This window comes from Schistocerca cancellata, chromosome 5 (genome assembly GCF_023864275.1).
Source record: "Schistocerca cancellata isolate TAMUIC-IGC-003103 chromosome 5, iqSchCanc2.1, whole genome shotgun sequence".
NCBI lineage: Eukaryota > Metazoa > Arthropoda > Insecta > Orthoptera > Acrididae > Schistocerca > Schistocerca cancellata.
The window spans coordinates 322,274,219-322,286,709 of NC_064630.1; the positions used below are offsets into that span (position 1 = coordinate 322,274,219).

Genomic DNA, 12,491 nt, shown 5'->3' on the forward strand with positions numbered 1-12,491 from the left:
CCAAAAGTCTCTTCAATTTTCCTGTAGGCAGTATCTATCTTGCCCCTGGTGAGATATGCCTCTACATCCGTACATTTGTCCTCTAGCCATCCCTGCTTAGCCATTTTGCACTTCCTGTTGATATCATTTTTGAGACGTTTGTATTCCTTTTTGCCTGCTTCATGTACTGCATTTTTATATTTTCCCCTTTCATCAATTAAATTCAATATATCTTCTGTTATCCACGGATTTCTACCAGCCCTCGTCTTTTTACCTACTTGATCCTCTGCTGCCATCACTATACCATCCCTCAAAGCTACCCATTCTTCTTCTACTGTATTTCTTTCCCCCATTCCTTTCAATCACTCCCTAATGCTCTCCCTGAGGCTCTCTACAACCTCTGGTTCTGTCAGTTTATCCAGGTCCCATCTCCTTAAATTCCCATCTTTTTGCAGTTTCTTCAGTTTTAATCTACAGTTCAGAACTAATAGATTGTGGTCAGAGCCCACATCTGCCCCTGGAAATGTCGTACAATTTAAAACCTGGTTCATAAATCTATCTCTTACCATTATATAATCTGTCTGAAACCTTCGAGTATCTCCAGGCCTCTTTCATGTATACAACCTTCTTTTATGATTCTTGAACCAAGGTTTAGCTATGATTAAGTTATGCTCTGTGCAAAATTCTACCAGGCGGCTTCCTCTTTTATTTCTTAGCCCCGATCCATATTCACCTGCTACGTTTCCTTCTCTTTCTTTTCCTACTGTCGAATTCCAGTCACCCATGACTATTAAATTTTTGTCTTCTTTCACTATCTGAATAACCTCTTTTACCTCATCATACATTTCATCAATGTCTTCATCATTTGCAGAGCTAGTTGGCATATAAACTTGTACTACGTAGTAGGCATGGGCTTCGTATCTATCTTGGCCACAATAATGCGTTCACTATTCTGTTTGTAGTAGCTTACCTGCATTCCTATTTTTTATTCATTATTAAACCTACTCCTGCATTACTCCTATTTGATTTTGTATTCATAACCCTGTATTCACCTGACCAGAAGTCTGGTTCCTCCTGCCACCGAACTTCACTAATTCCCACTATATCTAACTTTAACCCATCCATTTCCCATTTTAAATTTTCTAACCTACCTGCCCAATTAAGTGATCTGACATTCCACGCTCCGATCAGAACAACGCCAGTTTTCTTTCTCCTGATAACGATTTCCTCCTGAGTAGTCCCTGCCCAGAGATCCGAATGGGGGACAATTTTACCTCCGGAATATTTTACCCAAGAAGACGCCATCATCATTTAACCATACAGTAAAGCTGCATGCTTTATGTTTAAAAGTAAAATAAATTGTTAAGAATGAATCTCATTGTGTCAAAATAAAGCCATCTCTCACACAAGGGTCTTAACTGGTTTCAACTAGAATGCCGTACTCCAAACAGCAAGTCACGAGAGTTACCTTCGTGCCACACATTTTAGGAAGGCTGGAGCGCCATTACAATAAAAGTTGTAATGACCACTGTGATTATGTTGAAAATATTACTTATAATTGGTATCCATACATAAGTACTTCGGTATTCGTACTTGTTTTAGTTACTGTAAAAAATAGCTGTCATACAGATGTTTTTGGTTATACACCCTGGGCACTTTACAGATATTCTTTTTTCTTCACATGCACAAAAGCTCACAACTGATCACTCAAAATTCATGGAGAGTGAATGAAACACAAGTTGACACAAGTCTTAAGACAAGACTTATGTAAATTGAGACATATTGCTGAGAGCTAATAGTGTTCTGATATTCATTTCATCCCTGTTTAATCTGTCTCACTCAGAACAGCGTCAGGAAGGAAATATTTCATGAGCAAAGGTTTCAGTACACAAAGAATCTCATTAGAAAAACTGAAAATATGATAACACAGAGGAACAATATAAGAATGGTGCAGTGAATGTCAGTTTGACAAGGATGATAGTAAAGAAAAAGTAAAAGGTGCAAACTCGTAATAAAAAAAAATAAAAAATAGAAAAAAAAAGTTTCAGTAATAAGGAAAAAGTAATAGAAAATTAAAAATCAATAATTTAAAACAAATCAAACAACGGAAAATCCATGATGGAAAGTAACAATATTATGAAAGGGAAATTGTCACCATATAAGGGAGATGCTGTATCACAGATAGGCACAACAAAAAGACTGTCACAAATAAAACTTATTGTTGTGCCTATCTGTGACTCAGCATCTCCGCTATATGGTGAATAGTAATTTAAAATAGTGTTGACAGAGGTAATTCCATAGTATTCAGTAACAAAGAAATGAAACCTAATAAGTGTGTCTACTAACAACATTCAAAATTTCATCCAACAACATAGCTCCATGAAGGAGTGGCTGGGTAACAGCAACCTGAAGTAGGAAATACAGGAACTAAACAGTGCTATAGGATATCCCAAACTTTGTGAGTTGTGAATACAGGAATTTTATGCAAAGGCACTTTAAAGTCTCTACTTTACACATACCGTACACAACTAGTAACTTTATTTGTAAGGCTGGTTGAATAATTTCACTGAAATCACTGTCACATGAGCTGTCGCAGCAGCCATTTTCAGTGTCCTTTACAGATAAGTTTCGGGCAGGTACATTGCTGTGATGTGTGAAAAGCTACTTAATCCTTATCAATTTTCAAAAAGCGTTCAATTACTACATTTATGAACTTATAAAAGTTGGCTTCCAGAGAACAACATTTAGGAACAGTGTCAATCTTCTTGTCAAGGTTTTTCATGTATTCTACACATTAGTGTGGTGGCTACATATGTTTGTATGTGCAGTTGATCATGATGATCAAAGCTTCTGTGTTAAAAATCTTAATTTTTCAATGTATACTATTACTTAGATAGTAAAAATTTTGTGTCACAGGTATTAACTGCCCAAGAGGCTCAAGACCAGGACCAGGAAATACTGGAACTGTGGAAGGTGAACCTTATGGTGAAGAAGCCTTGGCCTTCACAAAAGACAAATGTTTGCAACGTGAGGTAGAAATTCATGTGGAGTCAATGGACAAAGCAGGAAATTTCATAGGATGGCTATGGATTGAGGGTGTTAACTTATCAGTTGCACTAGTGGAAACGGGACTGGCATCTGTTCACCCAACAGCTGAGCGATCAGAACATTATCGTTCTTTGAAAACAGCAGAAGACACAGCAAAGGCGAAGAAGTTAAAAGTATGTATGTCCATTATAGCTTTCAGAAGAAATAATGCGTTTAGCATGGGGGGGGGGGGGTAGTAGAATTGTTGTACCAAAATGTATGTCTGTTGCTTTAGTTGTTCAGTAGGACACTTCAAAACTGTAATATAATAAGCACATTGTGATAGTATCGTACTATAAATAAATTCAATAAAATGTGTGTGTGTGTGTGTGTGTGTGTGTGTGTGTGTGTGTGTGTGTGTGTGTGTGTGTGTGTTTTATTGGTCACTGCCAGTCATCTTCATAGTGCTATGTTAACTATCGGAAATCTACATTACTGAAAAGAGCTTTTAGACAATTTTTTCAGTTTGCATCAATGTAATCATTGTGCATAGTTAACAAATGTGATGACTAGACAAAACAAAATGCAAAACTGTTGAGGTTTTTGTGGTCCCATGTTGACATTTTGCCTGTTGGCTTTGATCTGGGGATCTTTGATGGACATTTGTTTCATGTTTTATCAGTACAAGTGACTGAATCAAGCTTCGTTGCTAGTGAATCTTGGACAGAGGCACCCACTCATGTTGGAGAAATGTCGGATGAATCATTAATTTAATCTTGGCCAAAAATCCCGAGGTGAAAGCCAACAGGCAATACATCAAAAATTCAGTTACTCCAAGTGAAAACTATTACACAATGTTCCTTCACCTCTAGTTTCCTTTGTTATTTTTTAGATACATTGAAATTGTAGATCTTTGTGTGAAACATGGAGATTTAACCTGTTTATTACAAAATTAGTCTACTATTATTAAGTGTTTTAATTAATTTTTTATATTAACATTGTATTTCTGTGGTACCTAGATATGGAAGGACTATGTTGAAGAAAATGAAGAAGAGAAAAAAATTGAAGAAGAGAGGGTAGTGGAAAGAAAAATAGACTACCAGAAAGTACTCATTATTGAAGCTACTCCGGATCTGCATTTCTATGCTCAGATGGTTGACCAAGTTCCAAACTTAGAACAGCTGATGGCAAAAATAAGACAAGAATTCACAACTAATCCTCCGTTACCTGGTGCTCACACACCTAAGAAAGGTGAACTTTGTGCTGCCAGGTTTAGTTTGGATCGTGAGTGGTACAGAGCAAAAGTAGAGAAGATTTCTGGCTCCAATGTGTCTGTTTTTTATGTGGACTATGGCAACAGGGAAACAATTAATGTTTCAGATTGTGCAAAACTGCCAGCTGAATATTCTTCTGAGAAATATTTTGCTCAGGAATATGCACTGGCTTGTGTTCAGCTACCAAGGAATGACGTAAGTAGTTAATTGTTAGTCTTTCTTCTAAAGCAGTTGCATACAGGCTTTTAAACGTGTTAATTAACTGTATTAGAAACTATTGACTAAGTCATGTGTTACACAGTAATATATTGATATTTTCGGGTTTCCAATCAATGTTTCAATGCAGCAGAACTATTACCATGTATGCATTTTGTTAGTTTTCTGTTTAACTTCATTGGCCATTTCACAACCCATCCCGTTCAGATCCAGATCCAGATCCTCCTCCTCTCTCCCTACCCCCCACCCCCAACCACCCCTCCCAATTACCAGTTTCTCCCAATTACATAGAATAAACCTGTCCTTACAACACATCCTGCAATCTTTCTGGCTTCAATCTCTTCTAGTTCTTATCCCACTCACTTCAACCCGACTTTTCTTTCTGTAGTCTCCTTGTGTTCTTTTTTCCCCAATCCATTCCAAGTGCCACACGCAGGTCCTCTGGGAGGGACAAATTCCTGCCTCCATATCTTTGGTGTCCCTTTACCCTTCTTCCCCTTCCCAACTTTTTTCTACTCTCACCCACCCCACCCTACACAATCCACACTCCAATTGAGATGCAGCACCAGGACAATGTAAGAATGAAATGCAGCATATTCCTTGTATGCAGTTAGGATGCAACGTTTTATTTGCATTTACTCCTGAAACCCGTATGCACACTAATGCTGCTCAAACGTAGTCTAGCAGACTTCATTACTTTAATCACTGGTGTTTTTTTTTTATTATTATTTTTTATCCAACAAATGAGAGGAGGAGGTTGGAAGGAATAAGGCTAATAAGGGATTAATTAAGTAATCCATGCTAACCACAGATATTAGAAAATACGGAAAGTTATAGAGTTGTGAAGAAACCAGAGGGATGTAAGAGATGGATTGCCTGAACATAAAAAGTGTAAATGCAGCAAAAATGGGCAGCAATAGGTAACACTGTAGGCGTGGAGGCGGGAGGAAGCAAATGGCACTAGAGGCAGCTGTGAGAGAGCAAACTAGAAAGGTGTAGGAGATACAAAATGGAAAACTAAATTGGAAAGAGATATAGGAAAAATGTTGTGAGGAGGAAGAGGAGAAAGGAAGCAGACCATGATAGTGTTAGTTAATTTAATTTGAGCACAGTTGGGTATTGAGAACCAGAGCACCTGTTGTAAAACAATACTGACTGGTGACATCCAGACACATTGTTGTTGGATTAACGGTTATTTTGTCCTTTGGCAGACGGAATAGACTGTGCTAATTCTTTCTTTTTGACAAATGTGTGTCGTCATATAAAGTTGAACAGTTGTGCATACACTGTTAGTGTATGTAAGTGCAGGAATAATAGTAGTATGTGCGGGAATTATATTGTGGTATGGTATGCCAACAATGCATAAGGCAAGAAAATGAGCTGGAGAAGGAGTATAGAATTTGAGATAGAAATTTCAGAGGTTGAAATGTAATGGGTACACTGTGTGGTGTGAGGAAAGTAATAGGTAGTGAGAGCCTTGTTTCATTTCATGGCTTCTGGAAATAACAACTCAGGTGGAGAAATTGATTGATGCATTCTATGCCAATACAGTAATTTGTGTCAAAATATTGCAAAGTCAAATTTTTTCTTATTGGGCTAGGTGACATAACAAAGTTTATAGACTAGGATATTCATGCAAGTGGAGGGAATGAAGACAAGGGTGAGGCAGTGTGCTTGTGTAGCAAGGAGTGTCTTGCCAGGGTTGCAAGTGTGTGTTTCACATAGAAAGGCAAACAACTATTGTTAGTGGGCTGCATGTTCTTGAAATAGGGATTGATTCTGAGTTAATCATCACTAAGGAAAAAATCAGTTAAATGTTAATTATGGACATGATGTGCAATATTACCATTTCTTTGGATTTGTTCACTAAAGTTAAGAAAAAGCCCACTCAAGAAATCTATGAAAAATGTACGGTAGGTATGCCACCTTTGATTCCACAGCCATTTATTGATCTCATCATTTTTCACTTCACCCACCAAAGATGAAATAGACATTTATGTATGAAATGAAGGTGTGAGGAAAGGATTCTTTAATATTGCATTCATGTGGGTACTGGTTGGTATAAATATTCTGCCAACATCCCACCATGCCCATTGTCATAGGTTAAGGTGACCTTGTAGTAATTATCAGTATGTGGAATGGAAATAATACTGGTGCAGGCTGACTAATGTAGAAATACAGCTTTTAGACAGTAGGCCGCAGAAGCTAGGTTACAGGTTTGAGGAAATTTTGTGCAGAGGTGGTGGTTATGTTGGGACAGGGTGGCAATTCACTTGGAAAACCCGGAATTCTCAGGGAATTAAATTTTACCTGAAAAAAATCAGGGAATTTCAGGAATTTCATAAAATCTCGGGGAATTTTTTGTTTTTAATCTAGCATTGAAATTGAATTTTATTGAGTTTTATGACTCACAAATTTTAAAATACTTAATATCTCAAAGTGCGTTAATTATATGAATGTTATTCCATATAAATTATGTATGTTTAAAAACTGTGGTTAAACACTGCATATGCCTGGTATATCTCTCAGCTGAGAGGAAAGAAAAGTCATTATTCTGGTATGCTGCCACCCTCCCACACGATTAATTTATCAGGAGCTTCTTGATGCCATTTGCCCCCTCACATCTGGAATCCTCAGGGTTTCTTTTTTTTCCTCCTATAAATTTGAGTAGCCACCATGTGGGAGCATAATGAAAATCTCTTGGAAGAGATAGTAAGCTCTTTGGGTTGTTAAGAGTTCCTATAAGGAACTGCAGTAATTAAGAGCTGGGATTATGGGCAGCAGTAGTAGAGGCACAGGCCAGTGTGAGGCACAGTATGAGAAAGGTACATTTCTTAGGTTGCATAGCAAATTATAGATTCCTAATAAAATAGCACAAGTCATCAGTTGCTGTAGTCTGATGATGATTAAATTTAGGTTCCAACATGGATACTGTTGACACAGGGTGATTTTGTCAGGATATCATGACATTTTCAGGGAGGTGGATTTTACTGTGGAAAAAATCTTGGGGAACTGTAAAAGAAATCAGAGAACTCTGGAAGACTTGTGGAGATTTCAAGATCTGTTGATTAAAATAGATATATTGAGGCAGTTTATTTATTCCTTTGAGATTCTGCTTTGTAGTAAAATTAGATGTTATATGAGGAAGTTAAAGCAGTGCATTGAATTGTTACTGTATTAGATGCTCAGAAATGGATGTTTATGGTGTACTCAGGTCAGTTTTAAATGCTGAATTACATTAATTGTATATTCCTAGTTTTTAAGTTTTTGTACATTTTCATAAACATTTACTGTAGAACTTGAGTGTACATCTTAAATCTTTTGAAAACATGAAACTTCTGTTATTCCTGGTTTCATAATGCAATGAGAGATTGATGTTGTTTTCTTCTTACTCATGTAATTTAGCTGCTGTCTGCGCTTGATACATTTTCACCATGTCGGATGTGCTGCCAGTTACCTGTTATTAATCTTGCTGATGAATGGTCACTTTTAGAAATTGTTCTGGTGGTCCAGCTACTCTGTCCCACCACTGTTTATAAACTGTCTTTTGTTCTGGACTTTGATCCTTGCTTGGTGATACTGCGGTGCTAGATCACGACTACTACTTAGAGGTATTTAAAGTCATAGTCTCACAATGACAGATCTTAATAATTAGAACTTAAAGTACTATAACCAAATATAAAACATTAGCATTTGCAGACCCAATATGTCAGATCCTTGTGCCATTCATCAAAGTTCTCTTTAACATAAAAGTAATTAATCTGTTTTGGGGTCCCCATTTACATTGTCAGCGGCCCTCTTGCTCCAAGCCATCCATGACACCGCCAGCTTGGATTACCAAAGCATACACACAGCCTCGTAAGGCAAATGAACCGTTTGCATTTCACGGCTGCTCGCCACTGCCCATGTTATTAGAGTGCATGCACCCACCTTACAAATGCAGACTGGGATGCACAATACCTGCTCCTTTCTTATACACTGCTTAACAAATAGCCACTACCACAATCATCTTTAGCTGGTATGAATATCAATATTGGACCAAAGTATTCAGTCAAATGTCCTGTTACATTACAATAATTATGTTGGAAATGTATTAACTCAAATAAATTTGAGGATTTGTGCTGCATGAAGCAAAGCAGATAAAAATTGTTCAGACAGAATAGTTGTTATCTTCAGATACCGAAATAACACCATGAATCTGTAGGTTTTGTATTTTACATATTTCTAATTTTTCTTTCTGGTGACAAATATTTTTGGCTCAACATTTGCGTTTCCAAATAATAATAATAAAAGTAATAATTTTGTATCTTATAACTAATTAAAAAAAGGCTTGTCCATAACCTTTTCACATTCCTGTTCGTTGTCTTGACAGATCAGACATTACAAGCACTGAACTCTTCAATTTGTTTGCTGAATAGATTATGGGCCAGAACAGATTTTTGTTCAAAAATAGTCTTCAGAATTTGCTGTTACCTGCTTCCTATAGTTTCTGGGTTTTGTGAATGACTTGGAGTTCTTCTTCTTGATTGTATAATTTTAAATTACATAATTAAGGTTTACTCAGAACCTTGATAGTAAGCTATCTAATCAAAACCAGGTAGCTGCATTATTTTTGAAATAGAGAAAAATTGTGGAATTTTCTCAAAGCTATTGGTTTTAGTCACCTCTGAGGTATTACCTGTTAATAGTACTAAATAGAATTTATGTCAACAGGTAAATAATTTATGTAAAACATGAAAAGATTTGGATCTAGAATTAAACCTTATAAAACAGTTTTCCATTACTACAGATTATTTTTTTATTTGAGGTTATAACCAGTCTTAGTTTTTTGTTTGACAGGTATAACATGATCAATCCCCTGCAAAACATTTCCCCTAAACCCACACCTTTCTAGTTTACCAGGAAGACAGGTTCATGCTATCAGATACTGTTGGAAGTCCACAGAAAATTATAACAACCTTTTTTGTTTTAAGCAGCTTATGTTCTCTCCAAATTCGTTTATGGCTTGCATAGTTGTTTTGTATATTTGAGGACCAAATTATATTGAACTTTCTTATTAACCTTTCTTATCAAAGGAAGGGAAATTGGACATATCCTCTTTCAGGCTTTTCTTGCATAGTAGCATTATCTGTTGTGAAATTTAGATGTTTCCTTCATTTAATGACCTGATTTATTAGTACAAATGTGAATATGTCATTTCTTTATAAATTGCCTTTTTCATAAGGGGGCAATCAAATGAAGACGAACCACATGGGGAAAAAAAGTAAATGGTTTATTATTTCAAAAGCAATCACCATAACTGTTAATAAATTTCTTCCACTGTGTGACAAGAAAGTCAGTGACTCCCCCCAAGCCATTTGTCCATAGCAAATAGATGGCCACAAGTGTCTTTCTTCAGGGCCCCAAAAATATGGAAATCACATGGGAGGAGATCGGGGCTGCTTGGAGAATGTGCAAGCACTTCCCAGCAAAACTTCCGCACAGTCGAAACAACCTCGGCAACATGTGTCTTATTTTGTTTGTAGGTAGTTTTGCCTAAGCTGTAAAATTCGCCTGGGAAGCCCGTACACCTTCCAAAATGTTCCAATCTCTTCCTGTGGATTTCCATATTTCTGGAGTTCTGAGGAAAGACATTCCTGACTGTCAGTTGACTTTGGACTGAGACGCACAGCTGGGTACAGTCATGGTTCCACAGGCAACGTCAAATATTTTTGCATAAAGGCATTTGACTGTCTTCTCTCACAGTGGGATAAATATATTAACAGTTAAGGCAATTTTGCAGTAAGAAAAAGTTTACTTACCTTGTTCACCTGTCTTTCTCATTCGACTTCCTCTTTGAATTTATGGTATCCCATTCCATAGTATTAAATTACTCATTCTGTATTTTTTTTCTCACAGTTTGCTTACACACAGTTATAAGTCCCTTTTCCTCCAGATTCTTAAGAAATTTCATGTTGTTTAGGTAACCAATACCGTCAACCATGGTTAGATGCGATTTTTTGGAAAAATCGTGGGACTGACTGGGAGCATTTACAATAGTTTTTCCCTGTAACATCATATTAGAAAATTCTTGCTGCAAAGAGTAGCACCTAATTTGTATTTAATAACAGTCTATACTCTCTTGGACTGCAACGTCCTCAGGACTCTTCCTTATTGCACATGGGTTTTCTAGCTGCTAATAAAACTTGGGTTTTGTGAAATGCCTCTCTGGCCAGCAGTAGTAGGAATGTAAGAAAGGGGCATTCTAAACAGTAATGCCTCTGAATTTTTTATGTGGAAACTCATAAAGCTTTGTGAATAAAACAAACATTATCAACATTTCACACCTTTATTCTTCATGTGTACATATTTATACCTCAACATAGTCATCCTGGGAAGGAACGTATTTTTCCCCCAACAGGAGACCAGTTTGTTGATACCATTACTGTAGAACATTGGACTTCGTTGACTTAGCCACAACCTCACTTCTGCTTGCACCACTTCATCACTATTAAAGTGAAGTCCTCAAAGGTGTTCTTTAAATTTTTGAAGCAGCTGAAAATTGAATGGGGGCAAATCAGAAAGGATTGTATGGAGGATGATCAATGATAGTGAACACAGGCCATTGGATTGTTGCAGATGTTGCCGTGCATATGAGTTCTAGCATTGTTGTTGTGAAAAAGAGGGTGCTCCATGTGTGTACGAACTCTTCAGTCTCAAAATTCAATTACTGCACGCTGTTTCTCAGGCACTGACAGTTATATTACACACCACCATGTTACGCACTACAGTTTGGAGCCCTCTAGTAGCAGAAGGCTGCACGTACGTAGACATGAAGAATAAAGATGTAGAATGTTAATAACATTTGCTTTATTTAAAAAGCCTTACCAGTTTTTATGTTAAAACTCAGAGGAATTATCTTTCAGTCCACCCTTGTAAAGGAAGACTCTTCTTTGGAAGCAGTGTGTCTTAGCTGAGAAAATTGTACTCGATGTTGAAAACGCACATTCTTCATACATTCAAAATGTAGGATGTAATGGAAAAAAGACTACAATGATATGAGAGGAATGTAAGAAGAAAAGGATGCTGCCCAAACTAAGACTTGTAGCCAAGAAATAATAAGATTCTACAAGAGGCAGAAATAAAGTAAAGGAAAACTACAACGTTGTACCAGTAGAAAATTTGATTTTTGGTAACCAAGATTTGCACTTACTAAGAGAAAAATGTGACATACTAAAGAATCACATGTGTCAAAGTGAATGGATACACACTGAGGTGACAAAAGTCATGAAATATCTTGCAATATCGTGTTGAAACTTCTTTTGCCATACGTAGTGCAGTAACTCGAAGTGGCATGGATTCAAAAAGTTGTTGGAGGTCCCCTTGCAGAAATATTGAGCCATGCTGTTTCAGTAGCCATCCTTAATTGCAAAAGTGGTCCCCGTGCAGAATTTTGTGCCCGAACAGACCTCTCAATTATGTCCCAAAAATGTTCAGTGGGCTTCATGTCAGGTGATCGAGTAGCCAAATCATTTGGTCAGATTGTCCAGAATTTTCTGCAAACAAATCGCTAACAATGTGTCTTGGCGACATGGCGCATTGGCATCCACACAAATTCCATCTTTGTTTGGGAACTGAAGTCCATAATGGCTGCAAATGGTCTCCAAATAGCTGAACAGAACAGAGGAACCAATACATATGTAAACACGACCCACACCATTATTGAGCCTTTACTAGCTTGCACAGTACCTTGCTGACAACTTGGTCCATGGCTTCTTGGGGTCTGCACCACACTCGAAACCTACAATCAGCGGTTACCAACTGAATTCGGGACTCATCTGACCAGGCCACGGTTTCCCTGTCATCTAAGGCAGGCTCATCCAAACTGTGCCCTTGGGGCGCTAGCTGATATGAAACTTCCTGGCAGATTGTCAGCAACAAGGAACGTTTATTTTCGGTTAATTTTTATATTTAGGGCACTGGCCCCCGGCGAATTCGTATGTTGCTGCAGTAGCT

General features: G+C 37.4%; 1 protein-coding gene across 1 annotated transcript in view; it reads left to right on the plus strand.

The window, feature by feature from the left end:
* Nucleotides 1-12,491, plus strand: part of LOC126188991 (staphylococcal nuclease domain-containing protein 1) — an 89,907-nt gene that overhangs the window by 64,388 nt on the left and 13,028 nt on the right. Inside the window, exons 12-13 of the mRNA XM_049930786.1 lie at nucleotides 2,896-3,200; nucleotides 4,026-4,475. Coding sequence (XP_049786743.1) covers nucleotides 2,896-3,200; nucleotides 4,026-4,475 — 755 coding nt within the window. The remainder of the gene's footprint in view (nucleotides 1-2,895; nucleotides 3,201-4,025; nucleotides 4,476-12,491) is intronic.